The sequence below is a fragment of the Folsomia candida genome, unplaced genomic scaffold (assembly GCF_002217175.1).
Source record: "Folsomia candida strain VU population unplaced genomic scaffold, ASM221717v1 Fcan01_Sc005, whole genome shotgun sequence".
Lineage (NCBI taxonomy): Eukaryota > Metazoa > Arthropoda > Collembola > Entomobryomorpha > Isotomidae > Folsomia > Folsomia candida.
This window is the reverse complement of record NW_019091197.1, coordinates 1,119,139-1,140,091: the sequence shown is the minus strand read 5'-3', so window position 1 is coordinate 1,140,091 and position 20,953 is coordinate 1,119,139. Positions and strand designations below refer to the sequence as shown.

At 37.4% G+C, this 20,953-nt stretch overlaps 5 protein-coding genes across 12 annotated transcripts; 3 read left to right on the top strand and 2 right to left on the bottom strand.

Annotated features, from left to right (window-relative positions):
• Positions 1-1,252: 1,252 nt before the first annotated feature.
• Positions 1,253-2,688, bottom strand: LOC110850088. The gene is made up of 2 exons (XM_022097572.2): positions 2,169-2,688; positions 1,253-1,874 (listed from the first exon to the last, which is right to left on the bottom strand). Exons 1-2 carry the CDS (start codon positions 2,359-2,361, stop codon positions 1,504-1,506), a joined length of 564 nt encoding a protein of 187 aa, XP_021953264.1. The 5' UTR covers positions 2,362-2,688; the 3' UTR covers positions 1,253-1,503.
• Positions 2,689-5,381: 2,693 nt separating this feature from the next.
• LOC118435763 lies at positions 5,382-7,693 on the top strand. Its single transcript, XM_035852177.1, has 4 exons — positions 5,382-5,716; positions 5,825-6,014; positions 6,388-6,799; positions 7,283-7,693. Exons 1-3 carry the CDS (start codon positions 5,654-5,656, stop codon positions 6,660-6,662), a joined length of 528 nt encoding a protein of 175 aa, XP_035708070.1. The 5' UTR covers positions 5,382-5,653; the 3' UTR covers positions 6,663-6,799; positions 7,283-7,693.
• A 396-nt stretch (positions 7,694-8,089) lies between these two features.
• Positions 8,090-12,246, top strand: LOC110849657 (zinc finger protein 77). 3 transcript variants are annotated; one of them, XR_002547869.2, is made up of 8 exons: positions 8,090-8,254; positions 8,539-8,933; positions 9,003-9,258; positions 9,317-9,838; positions 10,264-10,566; positions 10,639-10,717; positions 10,790-11,549; positions 12,129-12,246. XR_002547869.2 is itself a non-coding variant. In XM_022097089.2 (7 exons), the coding sequence occupies exons 2-7, from the start codon at positions 8,564-8,566 to the stop codon at positions 11,072-11,074; spliced, it is 1,815 nt and encodes a 604-aa protein (XP_021952781.1). In that variant the 5' UTR covers positions 8,090-8,254; positions 8,539-8,563; the 3' UTR covers positions 11,075-12,246. The 3 variants fall into 3 exon arrangements, 1 of the variants encoding a protein (XP_021952781.1); XR_002547868.2 differs by having other exon boundaries at positions 10,790-11,593; XM_022097089.2 differs by having other exon boundaries at positions 10,790-12,246.
• A 1,431-nt stretch (positions 12,247-13,677) lies between these two features.
• Positions 13,678-16,341, top strand: LOC110849882. The gene is made up of 5 exons (XM_022097352.2): positions 13,678-13,986; positions 14,077-14,208; positions 14,309-14,467; positions 14,547-14,642; positions 14,728-16,341. The coding sequence occupies exons 1-5, from the start codon at positions 13,822-13,824 to the stop codon at positions 15,982-15,984; spliced, it is 1,809 nt and encodes a 602-aa protein (XP_021953044.1). The 5' UTR covers positions 13,678-13,821; the 3' UTR covers positions 15,985-16,341.
• Positions 16,342-18,322: 1,981 nt separating this feature from the next.
• On the bottom strand, positions 18,323-20,782 carry LOC110849770 (zinc finger protein 16). Of its 6 annotated transcripts, XM_022097215.2 has the most exons (6): positions 20,497-20,770; positions 19,887-20,271; positions 19,773-19,809; positions 19,343-19,634; positions 18,969-19,280; positions 18,323-18,900 (listed from the first exon to the last, which is right to left on the bottom strand). In XM_022097215.2, the coding sequence occupies exons 3-6, from the start codon at positions 19,783-19,785 to the stop codon at positions 18,429-18,431; spliced, it is 1,089 nt and encodes a 362-aa protein (XP_021952907.1). In that variant the 5' UTR covers positions 19,786-19,809; positions 19,887-20,271; positions 20,497-20,770; the 3' UTR covers positions 18,323-18,428. The 6 variants fall into 6 exon arrangements, 4 of the variants coding, with proteins under 4 accessions (XP_021952907.1, XP_035707917.1, XP_035707916.1 ...); XR_004834949.1 differs by having other exon boundaries at positions 19,343-19,602; positions 19,773-20,271; positions 20,497-20,782; XR_002547879.2 differs by lacking the exon at positions 19,773-19,809 and having other exon boundaries at positions 19,343-19,602; positions 19,842-20,271; positions 20,497-20,781.
• Between the last annotated feature and the right edge of the window lie 171 nt (positions 20,783-20,953).

Sequence of the window (20,953 nt, the reverse complement as noted above, 5' to 3'; positions counted from 1 at the left end):
CATATCTGTTCGTTCCCTTGCAATTTTTTCGTCTGGCATTACGTTTAGCAAAATGAGATGACTCATCATGTGAGAATAAAGTCGTCTAGGATCGCACTATTTTCTAGCAGGCCTGTTAGCACAACTACTAAAACTTGTCACTGTGTTGCGAGTTCACAACTCGCACAGGCCACCATCTTCAATTGTTTTTTGCACAATTTTACTAACATCTGGACACGAAAATTTTAATTTTTTTGACACAAATTTATCAAGTGCAGCTCTATCAATATTTTACCCGTATTTTATGCCCTTACTTAAACATGACATACTTTTAAACCAAAAAGGGGCCCGGTTCTGATTTAAATCACAAAATTTAAATTATTATTTATATTGGCGATGTTCATTACGAGTGCGCATTGTTAGCAATGTTAGCAAAAAAAAATAGTTAGTAAGTTGGTAAAAAAAATTGGTTGATAGTGATTTTGATAAATTTCGCAGGTATGTATTTAGTTGGCATTTTTTTAAAAGGAGGACGCACCCTTCTTATGAGAAAATCCCCCCCCGTGATATTTGCCCCAAATTTTGATATGTTGTACACCTCGATGTGCTGATCAAAAAATGTATTGGTCCCTAAGCCCTAAGTGACCTGGTTCGACCGGAAACAGAGGTCAAAGGTCAGTGCACTTTTTCGCTCGAAACCCCACAAACCGTATATTTTTGGAAAGCTACGGACCTCACGAGTCCGAATATACACCATAATAGGGTCAAAGGTCAAGTCTTGACCTTTCGAGGTCAAGCAAAAAGTTGCAAATGTGTGTTGCTGTTGCAACACAGTTGCACACACAACAGCCATAGAGTCGACTAAGCTTGTTGCCATGCACTCGGCTGACCGGAGTGCAGCGGAGGTCCGTAAGGTCCATAAACGGTCACCATGCCCAAATAGCTGACCTCCAAAGGTCAAGGGTTGACCTTTGACCGAGTTTGACCTTATTATGGTGTATATTCGGACTCGTGAGGTCCATAGCTTTCCAAAAATATACGGTTTGTGGGGTTTCGAGCGAAAAAGTGCACTGACCTTTGACCTCGGTTTCCGGTCGAACCAGGTCACTTAGGGCTTAGGGACCAATACATTTTTTGATAAGCACCTCGAGGTGTCCAACATATCAAAATTTGGGGCAAATATCACGGGGGGGGATTTTCTCATAAGAAGGGTGCGTCCTCCTTATGTATATTCATGAGAATATGCGAACTCTTAATGAATACCCCAAAAATATTTATGTGTATATATTTTTATTTGCGGCGTTGCTCATTCTTTTATTTTGTGGATAAAATATGTATATATTTATATATTTGTAACTTCTATGTACCGATGTGCATGTGTAAATACGTTAAACAAAAGTAATAAATTTCCAATTAGATAAATACATCTGTTTATGTATGCATGTATGTTGTACATTTAACTCTAGAATTTCTAATTATCCGAAATTAAGAGAATGCATTATAACTTTTAGAGTATACTTATTTCTACCCAGACGTGTTTCTCACCGGGCGTAAATTTTGTGTCCTGTGTTCTTCATCAAATTGAAATTTCAGGGAATGTATTTGACAAGACAGTTCTCTAATTTGGACGATGCTTCGAGACAAAGCATCCTTCGCAGATTGTTCCTTCATCTTAACATACGCACTTTGGGCTCCTTTCCACGCATACGAAATACCAATTGCGCTCGAAATAAGGCTCAAAATCCAGATTCCTCCCGAATACAAAAATATATTTCCGGCTAAAAAAAATCCAATGGTCCCGAAACATGGCAGACTTTTCATAAAGTTGGGAAACGCTTGGCTTGGGGCCAGCTGGACTTCGGCGTTAATTCGATACAGCTCTCTCTTGTGACTTTCTAAATAAATTAAAAGCAAGATAAGAATTAATAAAGGAACTAAATAATAAATACAAAGTGTAAAACAATTAGGTAAAATATGTAAATAGTAACAATGTTAGAATTCTGCTATAGTATTGATTTCTCGGTATTAAAGTTGCTACCGCTTGATAATGAAATTATACCGATCCGTTGAAATTTGCTACTGATATGGTAGAACTTTAATATCGAGCTATTACTGCACGGTATTACTTATCAATACCGCTTAGATGTATGTTAGACTGAAGTTTTTAAAAGTGTAGCTTAAAATCTTACCAATCAAGGTGATGAGCTGGACGCACTTTTGTAAAATAATGCGAATGTCTCCGTTTTTCAAGTCGGCAACTAAATCAGAGTGTGCAATACTCAAGTCCTTTATTAGTGGGTCAGAAATGTACGGAGAGTCAATCAAGTTTTGAACAACGGTGGAAAATTGATTCGCATTATTTCGGATGCTTTCTGTCAACATTTTAACGCTGGACAAGATTTTAGTGCTGCGTCAAAGCTTGTGAGGACTTGGAATGAGTTATTATTTGTACATCCTGCTGCTTTATAGCTTATGCATGCATGTATGTATGAGTAATATGTGTATTTATTTATGTGTTATCATTGCAAATATTTTTTGCATGTAAACAAAAAACGTTTGGCATCATCTTAAGCGGAAGATCTCATAAATTTATACACATGGAGAATAAAAAATTCACTTAGTTATTGAGGGGTAAAACCCATTACGTCCGTCTCAGGGTTCGCCACCCCGGGTTTTTGTCGGTTAGGGTTTTTTGGGGTTTTTGCGGGTTTTCGTGAATTTTTGTAGGATTTTGTAGCAGATTGAAACAAAATCCTTTAAACTACAACTTACAATGCGATGGTGTCAAGTGTAACCCTCCGATTTGGTTGAAATTTTGAAATTATGTGGTCCTAGTCAGTACAACCGACCTTTGTTCAGGCAGTTTGTGCGATGGTCAGAATTTGTCGAAATATTTGGGGTCAAAGTTTAAAAACGGGCGATTTTTACCAGGTGGAGGAAGCAGACTCAACTTCCATTCTCTTCCAATGCTAAAAAGTACATGTTTTTTAACTTTGCCCTAAAATATGTTGGCAAAGTCTGACCATCGCACAAACTGCTTCAAGAAACGTTGGTTGTATTGACTTGGACCACATAATTTCAAAATTTCAACCAAATCGGAGGGTTACACTTCACACCATCGCATTGTTAGATCAATGTTAATTACATTTCCCAATTAATCATGAAGTTTTGAGCATTTTCATGTCCGACTTGAATTTCCAAGTATCGTTGCATATTTCCAGGTTTACATGTTAAGTATGAATTTTCGATTTAACAGTCCAAGTCAATGATAACGCTTAAAATTTCATGCTGAATTCGTATATTAAATTAGTTTTTCTCTAATATATAATTTTAGTAATTGTGGTTCAACCTGCTCCAAAATCTACAAAAACCCCAAAAACACTCCGGGGTTTTCCGAACCCTGGACGTCCTTCCGTCCGTTGCTCCGATCACCTTTGAACTCGACAGCATAGAGTTGAAATTTTGAACGTAACATCCTAACTCAAGGATTAGACCTGATTAGAATTTGGGACACAAGTCACACCCCTCCGGGTCAAAGAGGTCACGTATGGATCAAATTTCATACATATGTATGTAAACCTATGTAGTGGGAAAGGTAACCTCAAATTCGGTGATAACGTCTATTTTGACCTCATAGGTCCGTGGTCTCGTCCCTCGGTTATACTCGTTTGTAACGGTTTAGTTGTACAGTGGGTTGCCAAAAGTATTGGTGGTCAATTTTGTGCTCGGTACCGTGTGGGATATTTTTGCTAAGGGATAACCACGGACTAATTCTAAAGGCATTTTTTACAACCAAATAAATGGACAAGAAAATAGTTCAAACAGAATTTGAAAATCTTACCCCGTTCGGGGGAAACTGAGAAAAAACTTCAAAAACGGCATAAAAAATTGTGACAAAAGTAATGGTGGTGGTATATTTTTTATATCTACAGGCCTTACACATCTGAATTACTAGTCGCAACTTTAGTACCATACTCTTGTATGTTCATTACACTGACAATTTATTAAATATGGCCAAAATAGGCGAGTTGTACATCGCTGGGAAAAATTTATCAACAGCACGCACGGCATGGGGGTTGCACCCCAAAATCTTATCCTTCTGACCTCATTGAAGCTCTGGAAAATTCAGAATATCATCAGGAAGTTCAATTAGACTTGTTCCGTGATGAATACGACAAGATATGACTGAACAAAGGCCACCACACAACACCAAAGCTGAAAAATGATCACCTGCGGTAATGACAGCGGTATTCCAAAGGTCTCGACCAGATTCAATGATTGGATGGGGTGCGTGTCATAAAATAAAGTGGAGGACCTTAGTTTGATTATTAGCACAATGAATCTGTACAGTGTGTATTGTATTAACTTTTTGGTGACGCCTGCGACCTTTGGAATACCGCTGTCATTACCGTAGGTGATCATTTTTCAGCTTTGGTGTTGTGTGGTGGCCTTTGTTCAGTCATATCTTGTCGTATTCATCACGGAACAAGTCTAATTGAACTTCCTGATGATATTCTGAATTTTCCAGAGCTTCAATGAGGTCAGAAGGATAAGATTTTGGGGTGCAACCCCCATGCCGTGCGTGCTGTTGATAAATTTTTCCCAGCGATGTACAACTCGCCTATTTTGGCCATATTTAATAAATTGTCAGTGTAATGAACATACAAGAGTATGGTACTAAAGTTGCGACTAGTAATTCAGATGTGTAAGGCCTGTAGATATAAAAAATATACCACCACCATTACTTTTGTCACAATTTTTTATGCCGTTTTTGAAGTTTTTTCTCAGTTTCCCCCGAACGGGGTAAGATTTTCAAATTCTGTTTGAACTATTTTCTTGTCCATTTATTTGGTTGTAAAAAATGCCTTTAGAATTAGTCCGTGGTTATCCCTTAGCAAAAATATCCCACACGGTACCGAGCACAAAATTGACCACCAATACTTTTGGCAACCCACTGTATGTATCTACATACATATGTTCCTCTTGAACATAAATCTAGGGTCAATATATAACTTAACTGACGCACTTCTGAAACTAGGTTGTTTGCAAATTTTACTTCAGTAGTTGCACAGGAGATAAGTCAACATCCGCCGAAGTATTGTCGAATACTTGGAAGGATCAACATCCTTGACTTAAATATGTACTTATTTTCTGTATTATGTACATATGTAAATATGTATTTAATTCCAGAATTAGACATCTATGTGTATATGTATGTACATATGCAATACCTTCGAAATTGGAGTAACTGACACTGTGAAATTCTTTTCATGCAAATTACATCTATCTGGATGTTTGCATGTCTTAAAATAAATGGGTAACTAAATACGTATATATTTACATGCATACTTGCGTTCTCTGTATTTGTGTACAATGTTTTTTTTATTTATTACAAAGATTACAAATTTGTTAGTTTTACCCAATTTCATCCGTGCAAAAAAGAAACAAATTCTATACCATACACGATTTATGAATAAGTAAACTCGGTCAGTGCGTTGGAAATATTGTTGGAAATATCTTGGAAAACAGACATACCTACATACATAATGTACACATGTAAATACATTTGTAATCATGTTTGCAATTTTTTGCAAGAGCAATAAAAGCTTTCGCACATCAGAATATCGAATTCAGACGGTAAAATATTCTTTGTACTAGAGCGTGGAATTTTAATATGAGTTCGAAATATAAGAGCAAATCAAACGAGGACATGGAGAAAGAAGACACTAATCTAGTGGTAACAATTTTACGAGTTATTTCAACTATATACTTAGGAGACACCGAGTCTGTTATTTTATGCAAAATATTGAAATACCAACTACTAAAGAATATGTTTGAATTGCAGTCACTTCCTACCCTGATGAAGACTTTAAACATAGCAAATTCAGTCCAAACTGGAAAAAACATATTCAATTTCATGTCACCCTTGGAAACACTGCAGAAACAGTGTCTCGACGGGAAAGCGAAACTGGTTGAAGATGGACTCAAGTCTTTATCAGAAAATGAAATATTCAAAGATTTGTGTGGAAAAGCAGGTATATAATTTGTTCACTCTTAGAAATCCAGGGTTAAAATAATACCGAGCGGTATTAGTATATTACTCTATATTACCAAAGTGGTATTGATAAGGGGCCGCTCATAAATCATGTAAAAACGACGATTTTCTAGACCCCCCTCTCCCCTTTAACATATGTCATATTTATGAACGGCGGCTAATATGTACTAACCCTCGGGATTAAAGCTTTATCATATCGGTAGCAAATTTTTACAGCCAGGTATAATTTTAATACCGAGAAATCAATACCTGCAATCTATACCAGATTCCTAACTGCATGCCAACCTTACTTGTTAAAAAAGTTTACTTAACTTTTCCTAAATTTGCAATTTATCTACATGCATATGTTCTAGGTTACGAAAACTTGGAAGCTATTGCGAAAAATCCATCCGAATTTGTAAGCAAGCATGGATGTACCCTTGTCCATAAAGAACTTTCTAAAGTACAACTTCACGTGGCTAATCAAGCTTATAAAGCTGAACTGGTTAAGACTGCGTTCAACTTGGTACAATGTGCCGCCTGTATTTGGGAAATTTTTACGATCATCTCTTCAATTTCTGGCATGAATCAAAGTACCCAAAAAGTTGGCAGGGACGTGGAAAAATTTCAAAAAGACGTGGTCAACTGAGGTTGACCAATATATCACCGAACAGGAAGATATGCCTGTCTCGTTTGGAAAATGTCGGAACAATTCACCTCAACAGAAGTTGGTTGACAAAGGACTCCAGCTTAAACTGAGATACCAAGATATATCTCAGGAAATATGTAGGTGACACTAAAAATTACTAGATAAGAATGGAGGTTTCTCAGCGTATGCTCTCCGATTATGACGAAATTAGTGTCAATCGATCGCAAATTTAATTAAATAAGACGAAATTTGCAAAAGTCGCGATCTACCAAATAGTCACGTTTAGCGGATATAGATATTCGCTTCACGTTTGGTGGAGATATGTATGTACGTTGGAGATCGTGCAAATGCCATAAGGGTGGTCTACATATTACGTCATCAAAAAGTTGAGTGGCTGGTTTTGGGCCGTCTATTTTACTCGTTTTAATCTTAACATGAGTAGGACAGGGAAGGGGTTTGCAAAGGATTGCCATTTTTTTTTTTACTTATGGATGTTCCCATATTGATTAAATTTGTGAAAGATCGACACTAATTTGGTCAAAATCCGAGAGCATATGCGGTGAGGCCTTTATTCTAATCCTAAGTTGTTTAATCCATTATTTACTAATCATAATTTTCAGGTGATATCAAGGTGATGGCAGGCAATGCAAAAGTAAGTATTGCCGAAATTAAGGCAAGGGCCAAGTCGAATGCGCAGCTAGAGCTGGAATAACTCGTTTTGCGACGGGAACAAGTTTCCTTAGTACAACCTGGGGTACTGCCTTAAGCGTGGTGACTGTCGTTTTAGGGGTCGGCGCGGCAGCGGCGCAATATTGGACATCCTGTAAAGCGGGGGAACGCTTGGAAGAAATTGAGAAATTGCTGGGTCGCATTTGTGCCATGGAGGATAAATTGGAAGCTGCTTATAAAAGCTTGGATAGCGCTTTGAAAAAAATTCATCCGGATTCATAAAAAGGTGTTTAGAATGTTTTTAAAATAAATTACATGAATATTTTGATATGCCAAGTTATGCATTTAATGTACTTATTTACTTACCAATATACTAGCTTCTTGAATAAATGCATTTTTCTCATTTCTGTGCATACATTCCTACATTTATTTTTGCGAATAAGTAAAGCGATTTCGATTTATCATCTATTGGATAATTTATTCTTTTTCTTGCACAAGTCTTATCATCTTTCAGTCTTGTAAATTCCCACGTATTATTCGTAATTAAGTATTAACTTATTTTGTTGTAAACCATATATGAGAGATCTTGTATTTCTCTTCCATGGTTGTAAACCAAATCAACCGTGAAGGGGATTAACACGCTATGAATATGTAAATGACGTGTACATGGATGCATTTATTTGCATGCAACTTTTTTGACGCAACAAAGTAAGGGTACAACTTGCATGCGCGATTCAGGTGGGATTTTTCCTGCAAATTCAAAGTCAGCTGAAGTCTTTTCACTCATTTTATAAACTTGCGGGTGTAAACATTCAGTCAATTTAAATTTACAAATTAATTATTGAAGCTGTTGCTTGAATTTTGAAAGAGTTTTTACAAAATTCTTTGAAGTATATTATTTGCCGTAACTGCTAAAATACTAGGTAAGGTTGCAATATTTTAACTACATTTTTTTAGAGTAAAATAGAAAAAATATTTTAGTAATTAGTCATTAGTTTTGTAGTGTAGTGCAAAGTTTGCACAATTATGTTCAAAATTATGCACAAAATTATGCACAAAATTATGTTCATAATTTTCGGAGTTCATTTCTATTGAGCTTCTTATCTCCTAAATTACATACTTACATACTTTATGCAGATTAAATCCTTAAAGAAATGGTACAGTGATTATGTAACTAAATAAATCTGAAACTTCTCTTGGTTTGCAGGTTTTACGATCAACCACAAACCATCATGACAACCTTTCACTGTCTCCTGTGCTTATCTAGTCTGGACAAAGATATCAGTCCTCCCCTTGCCAACAAGGGGTCAATAAAGGCACAAATTCTCAGACTTTACGACCTCCTTGTTCCAGGACACCGCACTTCCACCCAACATAAGAAAATTATTGCACAAATCGAAGATTCCGACGGATTTAAACTGTGTCAGGATTGTTTCTTATCGGCGAAAGAAATTGAAGAAAACAAGCTACAAATATCCCAACTGGAAGAACAGATTGCGAGAAAAGTGCAAGAATTAAAAACAACCGTGTCAAATTCTTTTGCAAAAGATGCAAAAATTGAAGATCCTTTGCAAAGAATTAGGAGGTCATTAGTTTCGTTAGGTTAGCATTTAAAAATAATCAATAATTTTTGGATTTTGTAAACTTTATTGCCTAATTTTCGTTTTTTAGGCGAAACTTCCCAAAGTCTTACTGATCTTAAAGTCAAAGTAGAACCCGAGGATTTTCAAGAACGATTCCCCCCACAAGACGACATTCCCTGTCCGTCCCCAACATTCTCGAACCACTCAGAAGATCAGGTCGACCCACTTTCTCATTTACAACTGGGCGCTGGTGAAGGAAGCGACTCCTCTGACGATGACGATGGTTCAACCAGCAGCGACGGATCTCATTTTTATATAACGCCAGATAATGATAAGAAGAGAAAGTAAGAAATTCTAAAGTTTATTTACTTAAAAGTTCAAAAAATCATATTTTCTTTTTAGAAGTAACAGAACTAAAACGACAAAAATAACCGAAAAAGATCCAGAAAGCAAGCCCTCCACTCGTCCGACAAGAAATCGTCCCAAAAAATACGCAAAACGCAAAAAATATGACGAATCTTGTTACATATTCTCTTGTGCGGCGTGTCTTTCTCGATTTCGAAGAGAAAAACATCTGACCCTCCACTTGCGCCAGGAACACAAAGGATTTTGCCAATTTCAGTGTCAAATCTGTCAAAAAAAGTACGAAGCGCAGTCACTTTTGGACTCTCACATGATCGTGCGACACGAAACGGAGGAAAAATTACATTTCTGTAAAAAATGTGGGAAAGGTTTCTCCCTCGAGGTTAATTTTGAAAGTCACATGGAACGCCACAAACTCGATGAGAGCAAACCCGTCGTCTGTACCGTTTGTGACGCCAGATTTATAGATCAAGTCCAACTGGAGAAACATAATGTGGTGCATGTCATATGGGTGTGCGACTTTTGTGGGTTAACGCTCCGTGCAAAAAGATCTTGGCAAAGGTACGAAATAATTTTGTGAAGAAAAAAATGTTACATAATTTGGTGACAATTGAGGTCTCCCAACATAATGCGTATCCTCACAAATTTTGGCCAAACTTGTGTTAACATGAATTTTGCAAAAAGACACGATCTGTCAATCCTCATGTTTGACGGAGATATTTTCATCATCCAAAGAAGAGAAAACGCACTGTAAATTTGGAGTGTAAACTTAATTTTGCCTTTTCTCCTACTCCTATTCAGATGCAAATATCTCCGCCAAACGTGACATTCGTGTCTTTTGCAAATTTTATATGAACTAAATTTGTGATCGATTGACACTCATTTCATTACAATACGAGAGCATACATATGCAATACACTGGGAAACCTCCATTGTGAGTTCCAAATACTTCCAAATATCGGAATAATTTATGCATATTTTTTCAGACATATTCGCAACCATACTGGGGAAAGACCCTTTAAATGTGACCAGTGCGAGGAAGCCTTTATCGATCCAGACGCAAGAAAAGCGCACAAAATACGTTGCCACATTCCAGAAAGACACGAGTGTCCCATTTGTGGGAGAGTGTTTGTTTTCAAACGATTATTAAAAGCTCACGTGGACAAAGTTCACGAAAATGTGAAAAAGTACGAGTGCACCCAGTGTGGAGGAAAATTTAAGGATGGAGAAGCTTTAAACGCTCACAGCATCCGTGAGCACAATGCTGCACCGATAGTTTGCGAGGAATGGTAATTTAAAGAAATCATAACTAAACACTTTAATTTTTGGGATAAAAATAAAAAAAGTTTTATTTGCATCAGTGGCGATACGTTTACTTCATCAAGTGGATTCAAACGCCACAAAATTACTCACTCGGGAATAAAACGGCACGCGTGCAATGTACGTACATACATGAGGAATTTTAAAATTCAAATTTTGAAACCAAGTGAAACTAATTTTTTTTGCCTCTAGATTTGTGGGGCCACCTTTTTCTTCAGTGCCGTGTTACGATGTCATCTTCGAACCCATTCCGATGATAGGAACGAAATTTGTGAACAATGTGGAAAAGCTTTTAAAACTGGGAAGAATCTATCTCGTCACGTAAAAACTGTGCATGGATTAATTGGAAGGAAAAAAGGTGGTGGACCTAGAAAGTCGAAGACAGCGACGATCCAGCATGATGGTCAAAAGGTTGGGACGGACAACGAAATTCTGATTGCTACGAACCCGAGCAATTTCAATTTTAGTTTATCATAGATTGCATTAACGTACAGTTTTAAGCTCTTCATTAGATTATGGCGTAACGGTGTGAATTTACCGTTCTTTATTATTATTTTTTGTAGTTTTTTTGTAATGAGTCAAATGAGTGATGTTGATACCGAATTCCAGTATTATTGACCTACATACCTATGTATGTATGTATATGAATTTAATTTGGAAGTTAATATTTAAAAATCAAAGTATCCCTACATATTTACCATTAATACGGTACAATCTTACTGTCCACGTCGCTTTTGAGTACATTAAAAATGTAAGACAGTAAAATTAAAGTCGGTTAAGACCTACGACTGATTGTGAGGTTTATGTATTAACAATTGGATCCGATAAGTATGTATATACATATATTGTGCTAGGCTGAAGTCTTCAGCCTGAAGAAGTATTTAATAGAATGTGCATATTTTTAAATACATTTAATGCGTAGTGATTGATAAGTATCTTTCTCGTAAAATAAGTAAGTCCTGCAAAATGTACTAGAATCTAGTAACTAGATATCGGGTTAGATTTAACCTCCCACTTATTTAGCTGAAACTTCCCACTTGTTTTGACCCTACCATGCACTAGCTGAAACCTCCACTTTGTCGGCTTTTTTATCCCCCTAATAGTTTGAAACTTGCACAGCCTTTATTTACCGATTATGGATAGTAAAATCGTACATTGACGAGTGGATGCATTTGAAAGCCTATAATTGGACTAGCAATTCAAGAAAAGTTGCACGAAGTTGGCGCGGAAGGTAAAACCGTTCCTTTACCCAAGAGGGAAAGCGTTACCCGAGCTCATATTAGTGCTTAAATTCTTTAAATGTAAATCAGAAATAAGCTTTTAAAGTATTATGAGAATTTCTGCATAATTTAGCTTAGATTTTGGTTTTTGTGCTTAAATTCTTCAATTGAGCAATAAGATAAGTAACTAGTGACCACGACTAGCTAAATAGGTGGGTGGAAAAAACCGACAGAGTGGAGATTTCAGCTAGTAGTAGGTAGAGTAAAAAAAGTGGGAAGTTTCAGCTTATTAAGTGGTGCATTAAATTTAGGCCGTAAAATGACCCTGAATTCCAAATTCTATACATACCATATTTATGCTCATGTATAAATAAATGCGATAAAAACCACTGGAATAAATAACTATGTACATACATAGGTAAAATATCATTTATCGTGAAGTCCGCATCCCGTAAGAAGCAAATGAGCTTTATTACGCTACCCGTTCACATTGTGTGGATTTCATGGCATGTGTTTGTGGTCGATTTTCTGGGTTCGATCCATCTCCAACTTGATCCGGGGTAAGCGAGAGGTCTCCTGACAAAAAACAAGCACGGACAACGTACTCAGCAAAATGAGGACTAGCGTCTCAAATTGAGACTCAATTTAAGCCTGCAATTTTATCAGGCTCATCGTGAATGGAATGCGATGGAATGAATCACATTGCACCCATGCAAATATATTTTAAAACTGATATATTTTTGGCACGAAAAAAACTAGTGAATTGTAGCCTTGAAAGCATTGCAAGATCCGTAAATACTGTACAATTTTACAAACATTATGTAAGGAAAATTATCTTACACATTTTTGGAAGCTTGCTCATATCAAGGGCGTCTCTTTATGTTGTAAAAGTTTGTAAAATTATTTTTACCAAACTTACAAATTTTACAAGTTACCAATAGATAACGGCGTGAATTCCCTCAGTTGTCAGTATAGGATATGCTGGAAAATCGCATATTGTATGAAAACGTATCCTTACCATTTTCGAGATAATAAATGCTACAATTTTTACATAGAAATGAAAAGCACCATAAATTCATCGCCATAACAAAGTATCATACTTTAAGTGCATGCATTGCATATTTATGCATATGCATACCTTATGTAAGTACATTCAATGTATGCAGCTTAAAAACATCACGCGAACAATATTCATATCGGCAGTTCTATGCTTAGAATATTTTGAAATAAATGAATAATAAATTTTGCATGATTAATTATTAATAATTATAGTGTTTAAACTTTGACACCGACGCGTTCTCTTTTCCATGTCGACTTTAAGTGAACTCGACTCAAATGTTTTCCCATATTTCCATCAACGTTCTTCGCAAGCAGATGTCACATATTGCGAATTTTTCGCCACTGCTGGTCACATTGTTTACTTTAGCGACATGTTTGTCGTGCTTGGTTGTGGAGGGAAATTTTGGTGCACAGTTGGGACATCTTTGGCCCGTATTATCCGCACGCAATTTTTTTGTGAATAATTTTAGCAGGAAACTTTACACTTCCTGAAGATTAATACACCTTTCATAATCGTCGTGCTTCATTAATTTAGCATGATGTCATTTCACATTCGCATACATTTTAAAGTCCCATCGATTCCAGGTAAAGTTTGATGTATTAAATTTTAATTTTGCAGACTGTGACTTCATGCGAATTCAGAGATGTCGATGTTTTGCAGACTGAAAATTGCAGTCTGTGCAACATTTCCAATAATTTTACATTTTATGTAAATTCATAATGGCCCGTACCCCTAGAGTTATGGGTGCGAACGACCCATTGAATTTTGTAATTTTTTCCGGCGGGACTTTCAAAGCAATCGTCGAGCAGGTGTGAGTCAACAAATTCCGTTCAACAGTCAAGAATATAAATTTCGAATTTTAAATATTTTAAATTTGCGTCTATTCCAATTATTAGAATTTTTACACATTTGTGAGCACATTGTTATTGTGAGGAGCCAATAAAATGGAAGAGGAAGACGCAATTCTTCTTGAACCAAATTGTCGATATTGCCATTCATGTCGGAAACATACGTGGGGCCCAAGTAGTTGTGGGTGTGCCACTGAAGAAAATAATGCTGATAGGGAATGGCAGCAATATTCCATCTTGCCCTACATCGAAAATCAAAAGGTGAGTGAATTTGTCGACTAATTCTCATCGGTTATCTGGGCGACATTTTATAAACCTGTTACGAAGTACATACATAATTGTCCTTATCAGTACACGTTCGGAAGCAAGTACGCCTCGAGGGTGGAACAAGGCGAATTCATCTTTGTCCAGACCAAGAAAAATCCCGGAAATCTGGCCGAGATTACCTGTTCAGGTGGAAATTACTGGATCACACCGGCCGGGGTAAGTCTTATGCGATAATTGATTAGCTTCATTGCAAATTAAGTTACTAGGAACTCATTTTATAATTATACTATGATTCTTTTGTTTTAAAAATATATAGAAACGGATTGTTTTGGTCAATGATGACCGGTTGGAGAAAAACTGTCGCACGAAACTCAACCATGAAGACAAGATCGCTTTACTCGGAAAAGTTCGACCGAAACGTGGACTTAATCGAGAGATTAAACACGAATCTCTGAATGGATTCTTCCTATTTAAAGTAAGGTTTCAATTTATTCGATTTAGGGAATGACTAGAGGACTAATTTCAAATTTATTATTAATTATTGTAATTATTAGGAAGGTCGTCGCGCCATCGAGCTTCAAGAAGGAGAGGATCCGAGCATTCCAGATGACGAGGACAAAGTCGACTTCACGCCAGGACAAAATTACCTCGTGAGTCGTAAATTGGCCATAATTCTTAGCATGCTTGATACTGGTTACCTAACATACCAACTAACATGTTTATAATTTTTGGCAGGTCTTGTCCCACATTTTTTCTTACCTCCCGTTCAACACTCTCAAAATGGCACGATTAGTATGCAGCCAATGGGACGAGGAAGCTGCTCGGATTCTAAAGAAAATATCCACTGTTTCCTGGGACCTTAATTTCCGACACAATTATCAACACCCAGTGGGGTCGATGAGGTTGCTTCGATACGTTAAAGAAATGGAAAACCTCCAACCCAACAGTTTAAACTTAAAGCTCCCGCCTTTCCCGCCAGCGCATCAGAACTCGGAAGGAGGACAACTGGCCGTGAAACTGGTCGACGATCTGAACAGGTTTCTGCTACTGGATCGATCTCGTCACATCACACGATTGAATTTGGGTGGACCAATCTATGCAGGATCCGATTATAAAATGCATCTCGGCATTCTCATCAAACTTCAAGCAACCCTTTGCGATCTAGAGTTATCTTGGTATTTTGACTTATGGGATGAATCCAGTGATGACTTCGCATTTCCGACGGAAGACCTTCATCTTGACAAGCTCGAAGTATTCACCTTCTCCATTTCAACGAGCTACGAAGGTGCTATCGCCAACCAGGTGATCATGTCCTCCTGGGCGGCAGCAGTTCAAGGCATAAAAACCATGAAACTTAATTGCCATTTTCACGACGAAGGGAAATTCGTCAACTGTTTACTACAGTATGAAAAGCCCCTTCCAAAATTGGAAGCTTTTACTGGCAAATCGACAGGGCCAATCGTTCTCGACTTACTCCTGAAGTTGACTAATCCTTTGAAGTCGTTGAAACTGAACAGGTTGATGTGTTTGGAACTACTAGATAATTTCATCAGGTTGGAAAATTTAGTCCAGAAGCACGCCGGCACATTGGAAGAGTTTGAGTTCATTTATTGCGTCCACCAAGAATATCTCCAAGTTCTCCATCTCCCAATTCTTCCCCGGCTGAGAAGGCTTTCGATCGGATGGTGGCAAATTTCCGACCTGAGAATTCGTTTCCCTTCTGCTGGCCATGATAACAACTATGTCCTCGACTATGAGAGGCACCTTCCCAGACTTGATGCCCTCTCGCTATCCATGTTCCCCTGTGTCCACCCAATCACTGTTTCATGGGCAGATCAACGGGATAAACTGGAGATTTTTTTCCCCACGCGTGACAGAAATGGGGAGCCGATTGAGACGAGATGTGTCACCTTGAGGGAACTTGATCTACGTCCCTCGTGCAGAACATGCTTGGTCGCAAATCGAGTTCCCTGCCGACCTCCCACTCACTGACATGTTCCCAAACGTGTGGAATAATTGGATGACGAGGCGAAGGACGGAGAAGTTATCCGCACAGGAATCATTACCAGCGACCAGTGGCGATATGAGTGTCAACTCCAATGTAAAATGATTATATTTACATCAGAACAGTGCCACCCAATTAAAAATGATGAACTTCAATTTACTTACATACTCTGGATAGGTACCGTTTGTTTTTAGGTTTAGTCTTTCGTGTTTTTATTAAAAAATCGTGTGCCTTAAATTATCGTTGTTACCAGAGTCATGCTTTTTATAGATATTACCAATTCGATATGTAGTTATGATTTGAATTTGATTAGATAAGATTAAAAATGAATGTTGAATAATTTATTCTGTATGTATGCACGCGTGTATCAATTCGCTCATCAGTTTTCCATGCAAATATGAATGAAAAAGCTTGAATTAAATACCAAGTTCATCAATCAACTCCTGGAAAAATATGTAAAAATATAAAGCAGTGCATGTGACATGTATGTGCGATTTTTGGGCCTAATGCTCCGTACAAAGTGACCTTGGCAAGGGTATAAAATAATTTTATAAATAAGCTTACATAATTTACCGAGTTAGAAATATCCGAGTAATTTAAACTTTGCAATTTTTTGAATCATGTCCGGTACGGTGACGTTTAATTCGAATCATGTCAACCGGGGTAGGTAGAAGTAATTGATCCTGAGTGAGATGAGATTCATTAGTAGGTATGTGTATATAAGTATGTATTGTGTAACCTTTACAAACCGGCCTTGGTAACATTATAAAGTTCTTGAAAACTTGCAAAATTTTACAAAATCTTACAAGCAGTTCTACAGAAAATTAGCTCACACATTTTTGTAAACTTGCTCAGACCATGCGGGCGTTCCAATTAAATATAAAATATACGACGCAACGGGTGGATGGAAGACCTTAAGAAGGATGGCGGACCTTATCGTAAAATCTGCACTACCTTTAGAAACACTGATAATTCCGGGACATCTTAAATTTAAGGCGGATTAGCCACAACGCCACAAGGAGTTGCAGTGATTACGACGATGCGGAGGAAAATAACGTTATGGAAGATGTAATCCGGTCCGTAATTATGTAATGCCACTTTTCGAAGAGTGAAATCCATTCTGCATTCTTTTGTTTAGAGTAAGATAAGAATACATAAAGAAATAAATCACAGTAAAGATTCATGTCCATCTCTAATGTTCCAAACTTTTACAAAATCGAAAGACGCCTTTGACCTATGCAAGTTTAGAAAAATTTGTAACCTAATTTTCCTTAGGTAGAAATATTTACAAAAGTGTGTAAAATTTTAGAATTTGTGGATTTTACAATGTTACCAAGAACTATGGAAATCGTGTATTTTGCTGCAAATTTTATGGAAAATCTCGAGGATTTTACATATATCTCGTTCACTGACTAACAATAAGGTAATATTTTGCATGCACAACATCAATTACTTTACGTATAAATATATAAATATGATAAAAATCACAAAAATGAATAAATACATGGGTAAAATAATCATTGATCATGAAATCCGCATCCCCTAAAAAGCAAACAATTTTTATGCTTACATACACTTAACTCGTTCACACAGTGTAGATTTCATGGCAGATAATTGTAATATGGGAAATGCAAACATGCAAAATAATTGTGCAAAATAATCCTCGCAAAATAATCATGCAGATTTGCCTGAACTCCGTAATATGGAAGTTGGATTTCATGGCATGTTTTTGTGGTCGATTTTCTGGGTTCGATCCATCTCCAACTTGATCCGGGGTAAGCGAGAGGTCTCCTGACAAAAAAGAAGCACGGACAACGTACTCAGCAAAATGAGGACGATCGTCTAAAATTGAGACTCAAATAACGCCTGCAATTTTATCAAGCTCGTCTTGAATTGAAAGAACCAAATTGCAGTTATGCAAATATATTTAAAAACTGTGATATGCCACCATGGCGTTAAATTATGTCATCATTTGCACGAACAATCTATATGATGTGCTGGAACCTCGTACACTAAAACTGAATAGGTATGCTAAAACCTACATACACATTTGCCATTTTTATAAAAAGTAATCAAATTTTTGCATGAAAGGAAAAGCAGCATGAATTCATGACCATGGCAAAGTGTGTATGTAGCTTATCCTGTAATAAAATCCTCACGCCACAAATATTCATGTCGACACTCGACAGGTCTCCGCCTAGAATATTTTGAAATACATGAATAAATAAGGGACTTATCATCTTTAGTGCTCAAATTTTGGCAAGGACGCGTTCTCTTTTCCTTTTCCTTAGACATTCACGCAATCAAAAAATGTGTACACAATTGTAACTTGAATTCCGTACGTTTATTGTACCAAAATGTTTTAAAAAGTAAATAATTTGTGACTTGACGTTGTGCGTATCGTGATATTTGGGTACTTGAGGTCACTCTATCAGGTCACCTTATCTCCAGGAATATTGCCGTGCACACGTTCCACGTGACTTGCCCAATCTCGCTTTTGGAAGAAGCCTTTCTTGCAGTGGGGACAGGTCCATCTCGCCACCCTCAAGTGGACACGGCTCAAATGCTCTCGCATATTTCCACTTCCGCCCTTTGTAGATATAGAGACGCCGCAGATGTCACATATTGCAAATTTTTCGTCCGTCTCATTGTGTACATTGGCGACATGCTCGTCGCGCTTGGCTGTGGAGGGAAATTTTCGCGAACAGTTGGGACACTTGTGGACATATTTGGCCCGTATGATACGCCCCACCTCGAGGCGTTTATTTTTTGCAGCGATATCAATTTCGGAAGCCTGACGACATGCAGATTTTTGATGAACGCGTAAATTATAGATTTGCTTGAAGGATTTTCCACATTGATGGCAAGGATGTTGTTTTACAGAGATGTGGCGTAAATAGTGCCTAAAAAAGAGCACATTTTTTATGAAAATTTTTAGCAGGACACATTAAAATTTCTGAAATTAATATACCTTTCATAATCTTTGTGACTAACGAACTTCGTGTCACAGTGGTCACATTCGTACCTTTTTAGCCCCCTTGATTCCAGGTAAAGTTTGTCATGTAAAATTTTGCAGACTGTGACTTCATGCGAAAGCAGGGATATCGAAGTTTTGAATTCTTTGCCACATTTGGAACATAGATATTTTGTAGGTGGGGGTGGGAGAGGAACGTGTGTGACCCTTTGAATTTTAGCTTTGCGTCTTCTTCGACGCTTTATTTTCTCCGATGGGGATTTAGGTTGATGCTCAGAAGACGAGAAATAATCAAGTGGATGTTCCTTGCTAAAATTGCGGTGATTAGTAACAATGATTGATTAATTTTGCTGATTAATTGCGAATTTTACCTTGATTGGCAATTTTCAAAGTTTTTCTTATCTTCGTCGAGGGTTAAAATTTGCGAAGGCTCGTCATCTGAATTGTGGCCAACTTCATGTTGACTAGGGCTAGATTCAGTAGTTTCTATAATTGGCTGGATCTCTTGATGGTGGTCACTTTCTTCTGAATTTGTGGGAAAGATAACTTCATCAAAATAAATGTCGTCATCGACCTCTTCTTTCACGACTACGTCAGGTAACGCGTCAAGTTCTTCTGGGGGGATGGGATCCTGAGGAGAGGAGGCGACGAAAGTAATATTGTCTGCATATAATTTTCCGATTAAAATTTTTTTTCTGTAATTATGACCCATCGACGCCGACCAAGTTTGCGGCAGCGCGCGGTGGCAATTTTTCAGTCTGACCAATTTGTGACTAATCGTGTGCACGAGATTTCACTTACTTGCCAAATTCATGACATTCTTTCACCAAATTTCGTCCTATTAAAGTTTAGAAAATACAGAACATTTACTTCTCTTCCGCTTTCTTGCTTGAGATATTAGTAATGTTTCCCTTCCTTTCGCGACCAGCCTGTCCAAATGCTTCTGGGTCGAGATGAGCCGTAGTCTTACCCCCCAAATCTCCCTCACCAGCGTGCAGCAATTTTCACAAGCGGCAACATTGGCGACAAATTGGTTATAAGTCTTGGGGGACAGTTTAGCTCGAAATGGAGGCGTAATAACGAGATCCTTGAATAGGGCGATTATCTCCATGTGGCGTCGAACCGATTGACCTTTCTGGATGAAGGGGGACCCTCCACAAGCGAAGCAAACGTCATTCTTTGGAGGAGGTGTGCCTTTGCAGAGGAACGATTCAATATTGGGTTCACGATCCAGGCGGACGTACGGACTTGGGGACGATATTTCGCCATGAGGCTGTTGTCCAATGATTGCCAATTCCATCTAAAAAATTAGCATACAATGTAAAAAAATAAAAAAGGTATGCATGTATGTAAATAAGGTAGATTAGTAATCTAAGATTACACAAAGTGCTTGCGTAAATTTGGTTCGAACCCTAACAAAATTCACAACTTGCGATTGTGAATTATGAGAAAAACTCAAATCTTAGACACTTAAAACTTACAATTAAGTAAATATGGGAAGAATTTCTTAGTAAGAATTTCTTACTTGTTTTAATTTAACATTCAATGTTATAAATTCCTAAATTCGATGTGTACAAAATTTGTACTACAAATGGATTTTGATAACTTTAGTGTTTAGTTATGACGATGTTTCAGAAGGTGTCAAGTACAAATTAGTTAAAACGTTAAAGTCTTTAAAAAACTGATTTTTTCGCATTTTGTCTTTACCTAAATAGAAAATACTATGCAATGCAATGTAATGTAAAGAATGTATGTAAATATGCAGCCTGTTCGGTATTTTACTCTACACAGTGTAAACTTTACCCTGCAAACCATGAATGTAAATACTATAGGGATTGGAATTGTATGGGTAGGAGAGCGAGACAGAATGGGGAGAGATTATGCAGGATGTTGCCTCATGCCACGATTTGGTGCCTGGTTCCGAATACGTAGTGCTTCTATAGTATTTGGTGCTTGTGCCCGATTAATTAGAGCTTTCTGTA

Excerpts from the sequence above, each read along its gene's own strand:
- LOC110850088 (XM_022097572.2), bottom strand. The coding sequence starts at position 2,361 with ATGTTGACAGAAAGCATCCGAAATAATGCGAATCAATTTTCCACCGTT. Across the intron at positions 1,875-2,168 it reads CCAGCTCATCACCTTGATTG|AAAGTCACAAGAGAGAGCTG; the intron begins GTAAGATTTTAA and ends TAATTTATTTAG.
- LOC118435763 (XM_035852177.1), top strand. The coding sequence starts at position 5,654 with ATGAGTTCGAAATATAAGAGCAAATCAAACGAGGACATGGAGAAAGAA. Across the intron at positions 5,717-5,824 it reads AAGAAGACACTAATCTAGTG|TCACTTCCTACCCTGATGAA; the intron begins GTAACAATTTTA and ends TTTGAATTGCAG. Across the intron at positions 6,015-6,387 it reads AGATTTGTGTGGAAAAGCAG|GTTACGAAAACTTGGAAGCT; the intron begins GTATATAATTTG and ends CATATGTTCTAG.
- LOC110849657 (XM_022097089.2), top strand. The coding sequence starts at position 8,564 with ATGACAACCTTTCACTGTCTCCTGTGCTTATCTAGTCTGGACAAAGAT. Across the intron at positions 8,934-9,002 it reads GAGGTCATTAGTTTCGTTAG|GCGAAACTTCCCAAAGTCTT; the intron begins GTTAGCATTTAA and ends TTCGTTTTTTAG. Across the intron at positions 10,718-10,789 it reads TAAAACGGCACGCGTGCAAT|ATTTGTGGGGCCACCTTTTT; the intron begins GTACGTACATAC and ends TTTTGCCTCTAG.
- LOC110849882 (XM_022097352.2), top strand. The coding sequence starts at position 13,822 with ATGGAAGAGGAAGACGCAATTCTTCTTGAACCAAATTGTCGATATTGC. Across the intron at positions 14,209-14,308 it reads ACTGGATCACACCGGCCGGG|AAACGGATTGTTTTGGTCAA; the intron begins GTAAGTCTTATG and ends AAAAATATATAG. Across the intron at positions 14,643-14,727 it reads CGCCAGGACAAAATTACCTC|GTCTTGTCCCACATTTTTTC; the intron begins GTGAGTCGTAAA and ends AATTTTTGGCAG.
- LOC110849770 (XM_035852023.1), bottom strand. The coding sequence starts at position 19,683 with ATGGGTCATAATTACAGAAAAAAAATTTTAATCGGAAAATTATATGCA. Across the intron at positions 19,281-19,342 it reads TTTGAAAATTGCCAATCAAG|CAAGGAACATCCACTTGATT; the intron begins GTAAAATTCGCA and ends CCGCAATTTTAG. Across the intron at positions 18,901-18,968 it reads AGTCACAAAGATTATGAAAG|GCACTATTTACGCCACATCT; the intron begins GTATATTAATTT and ends GCTCTTTTTTAG.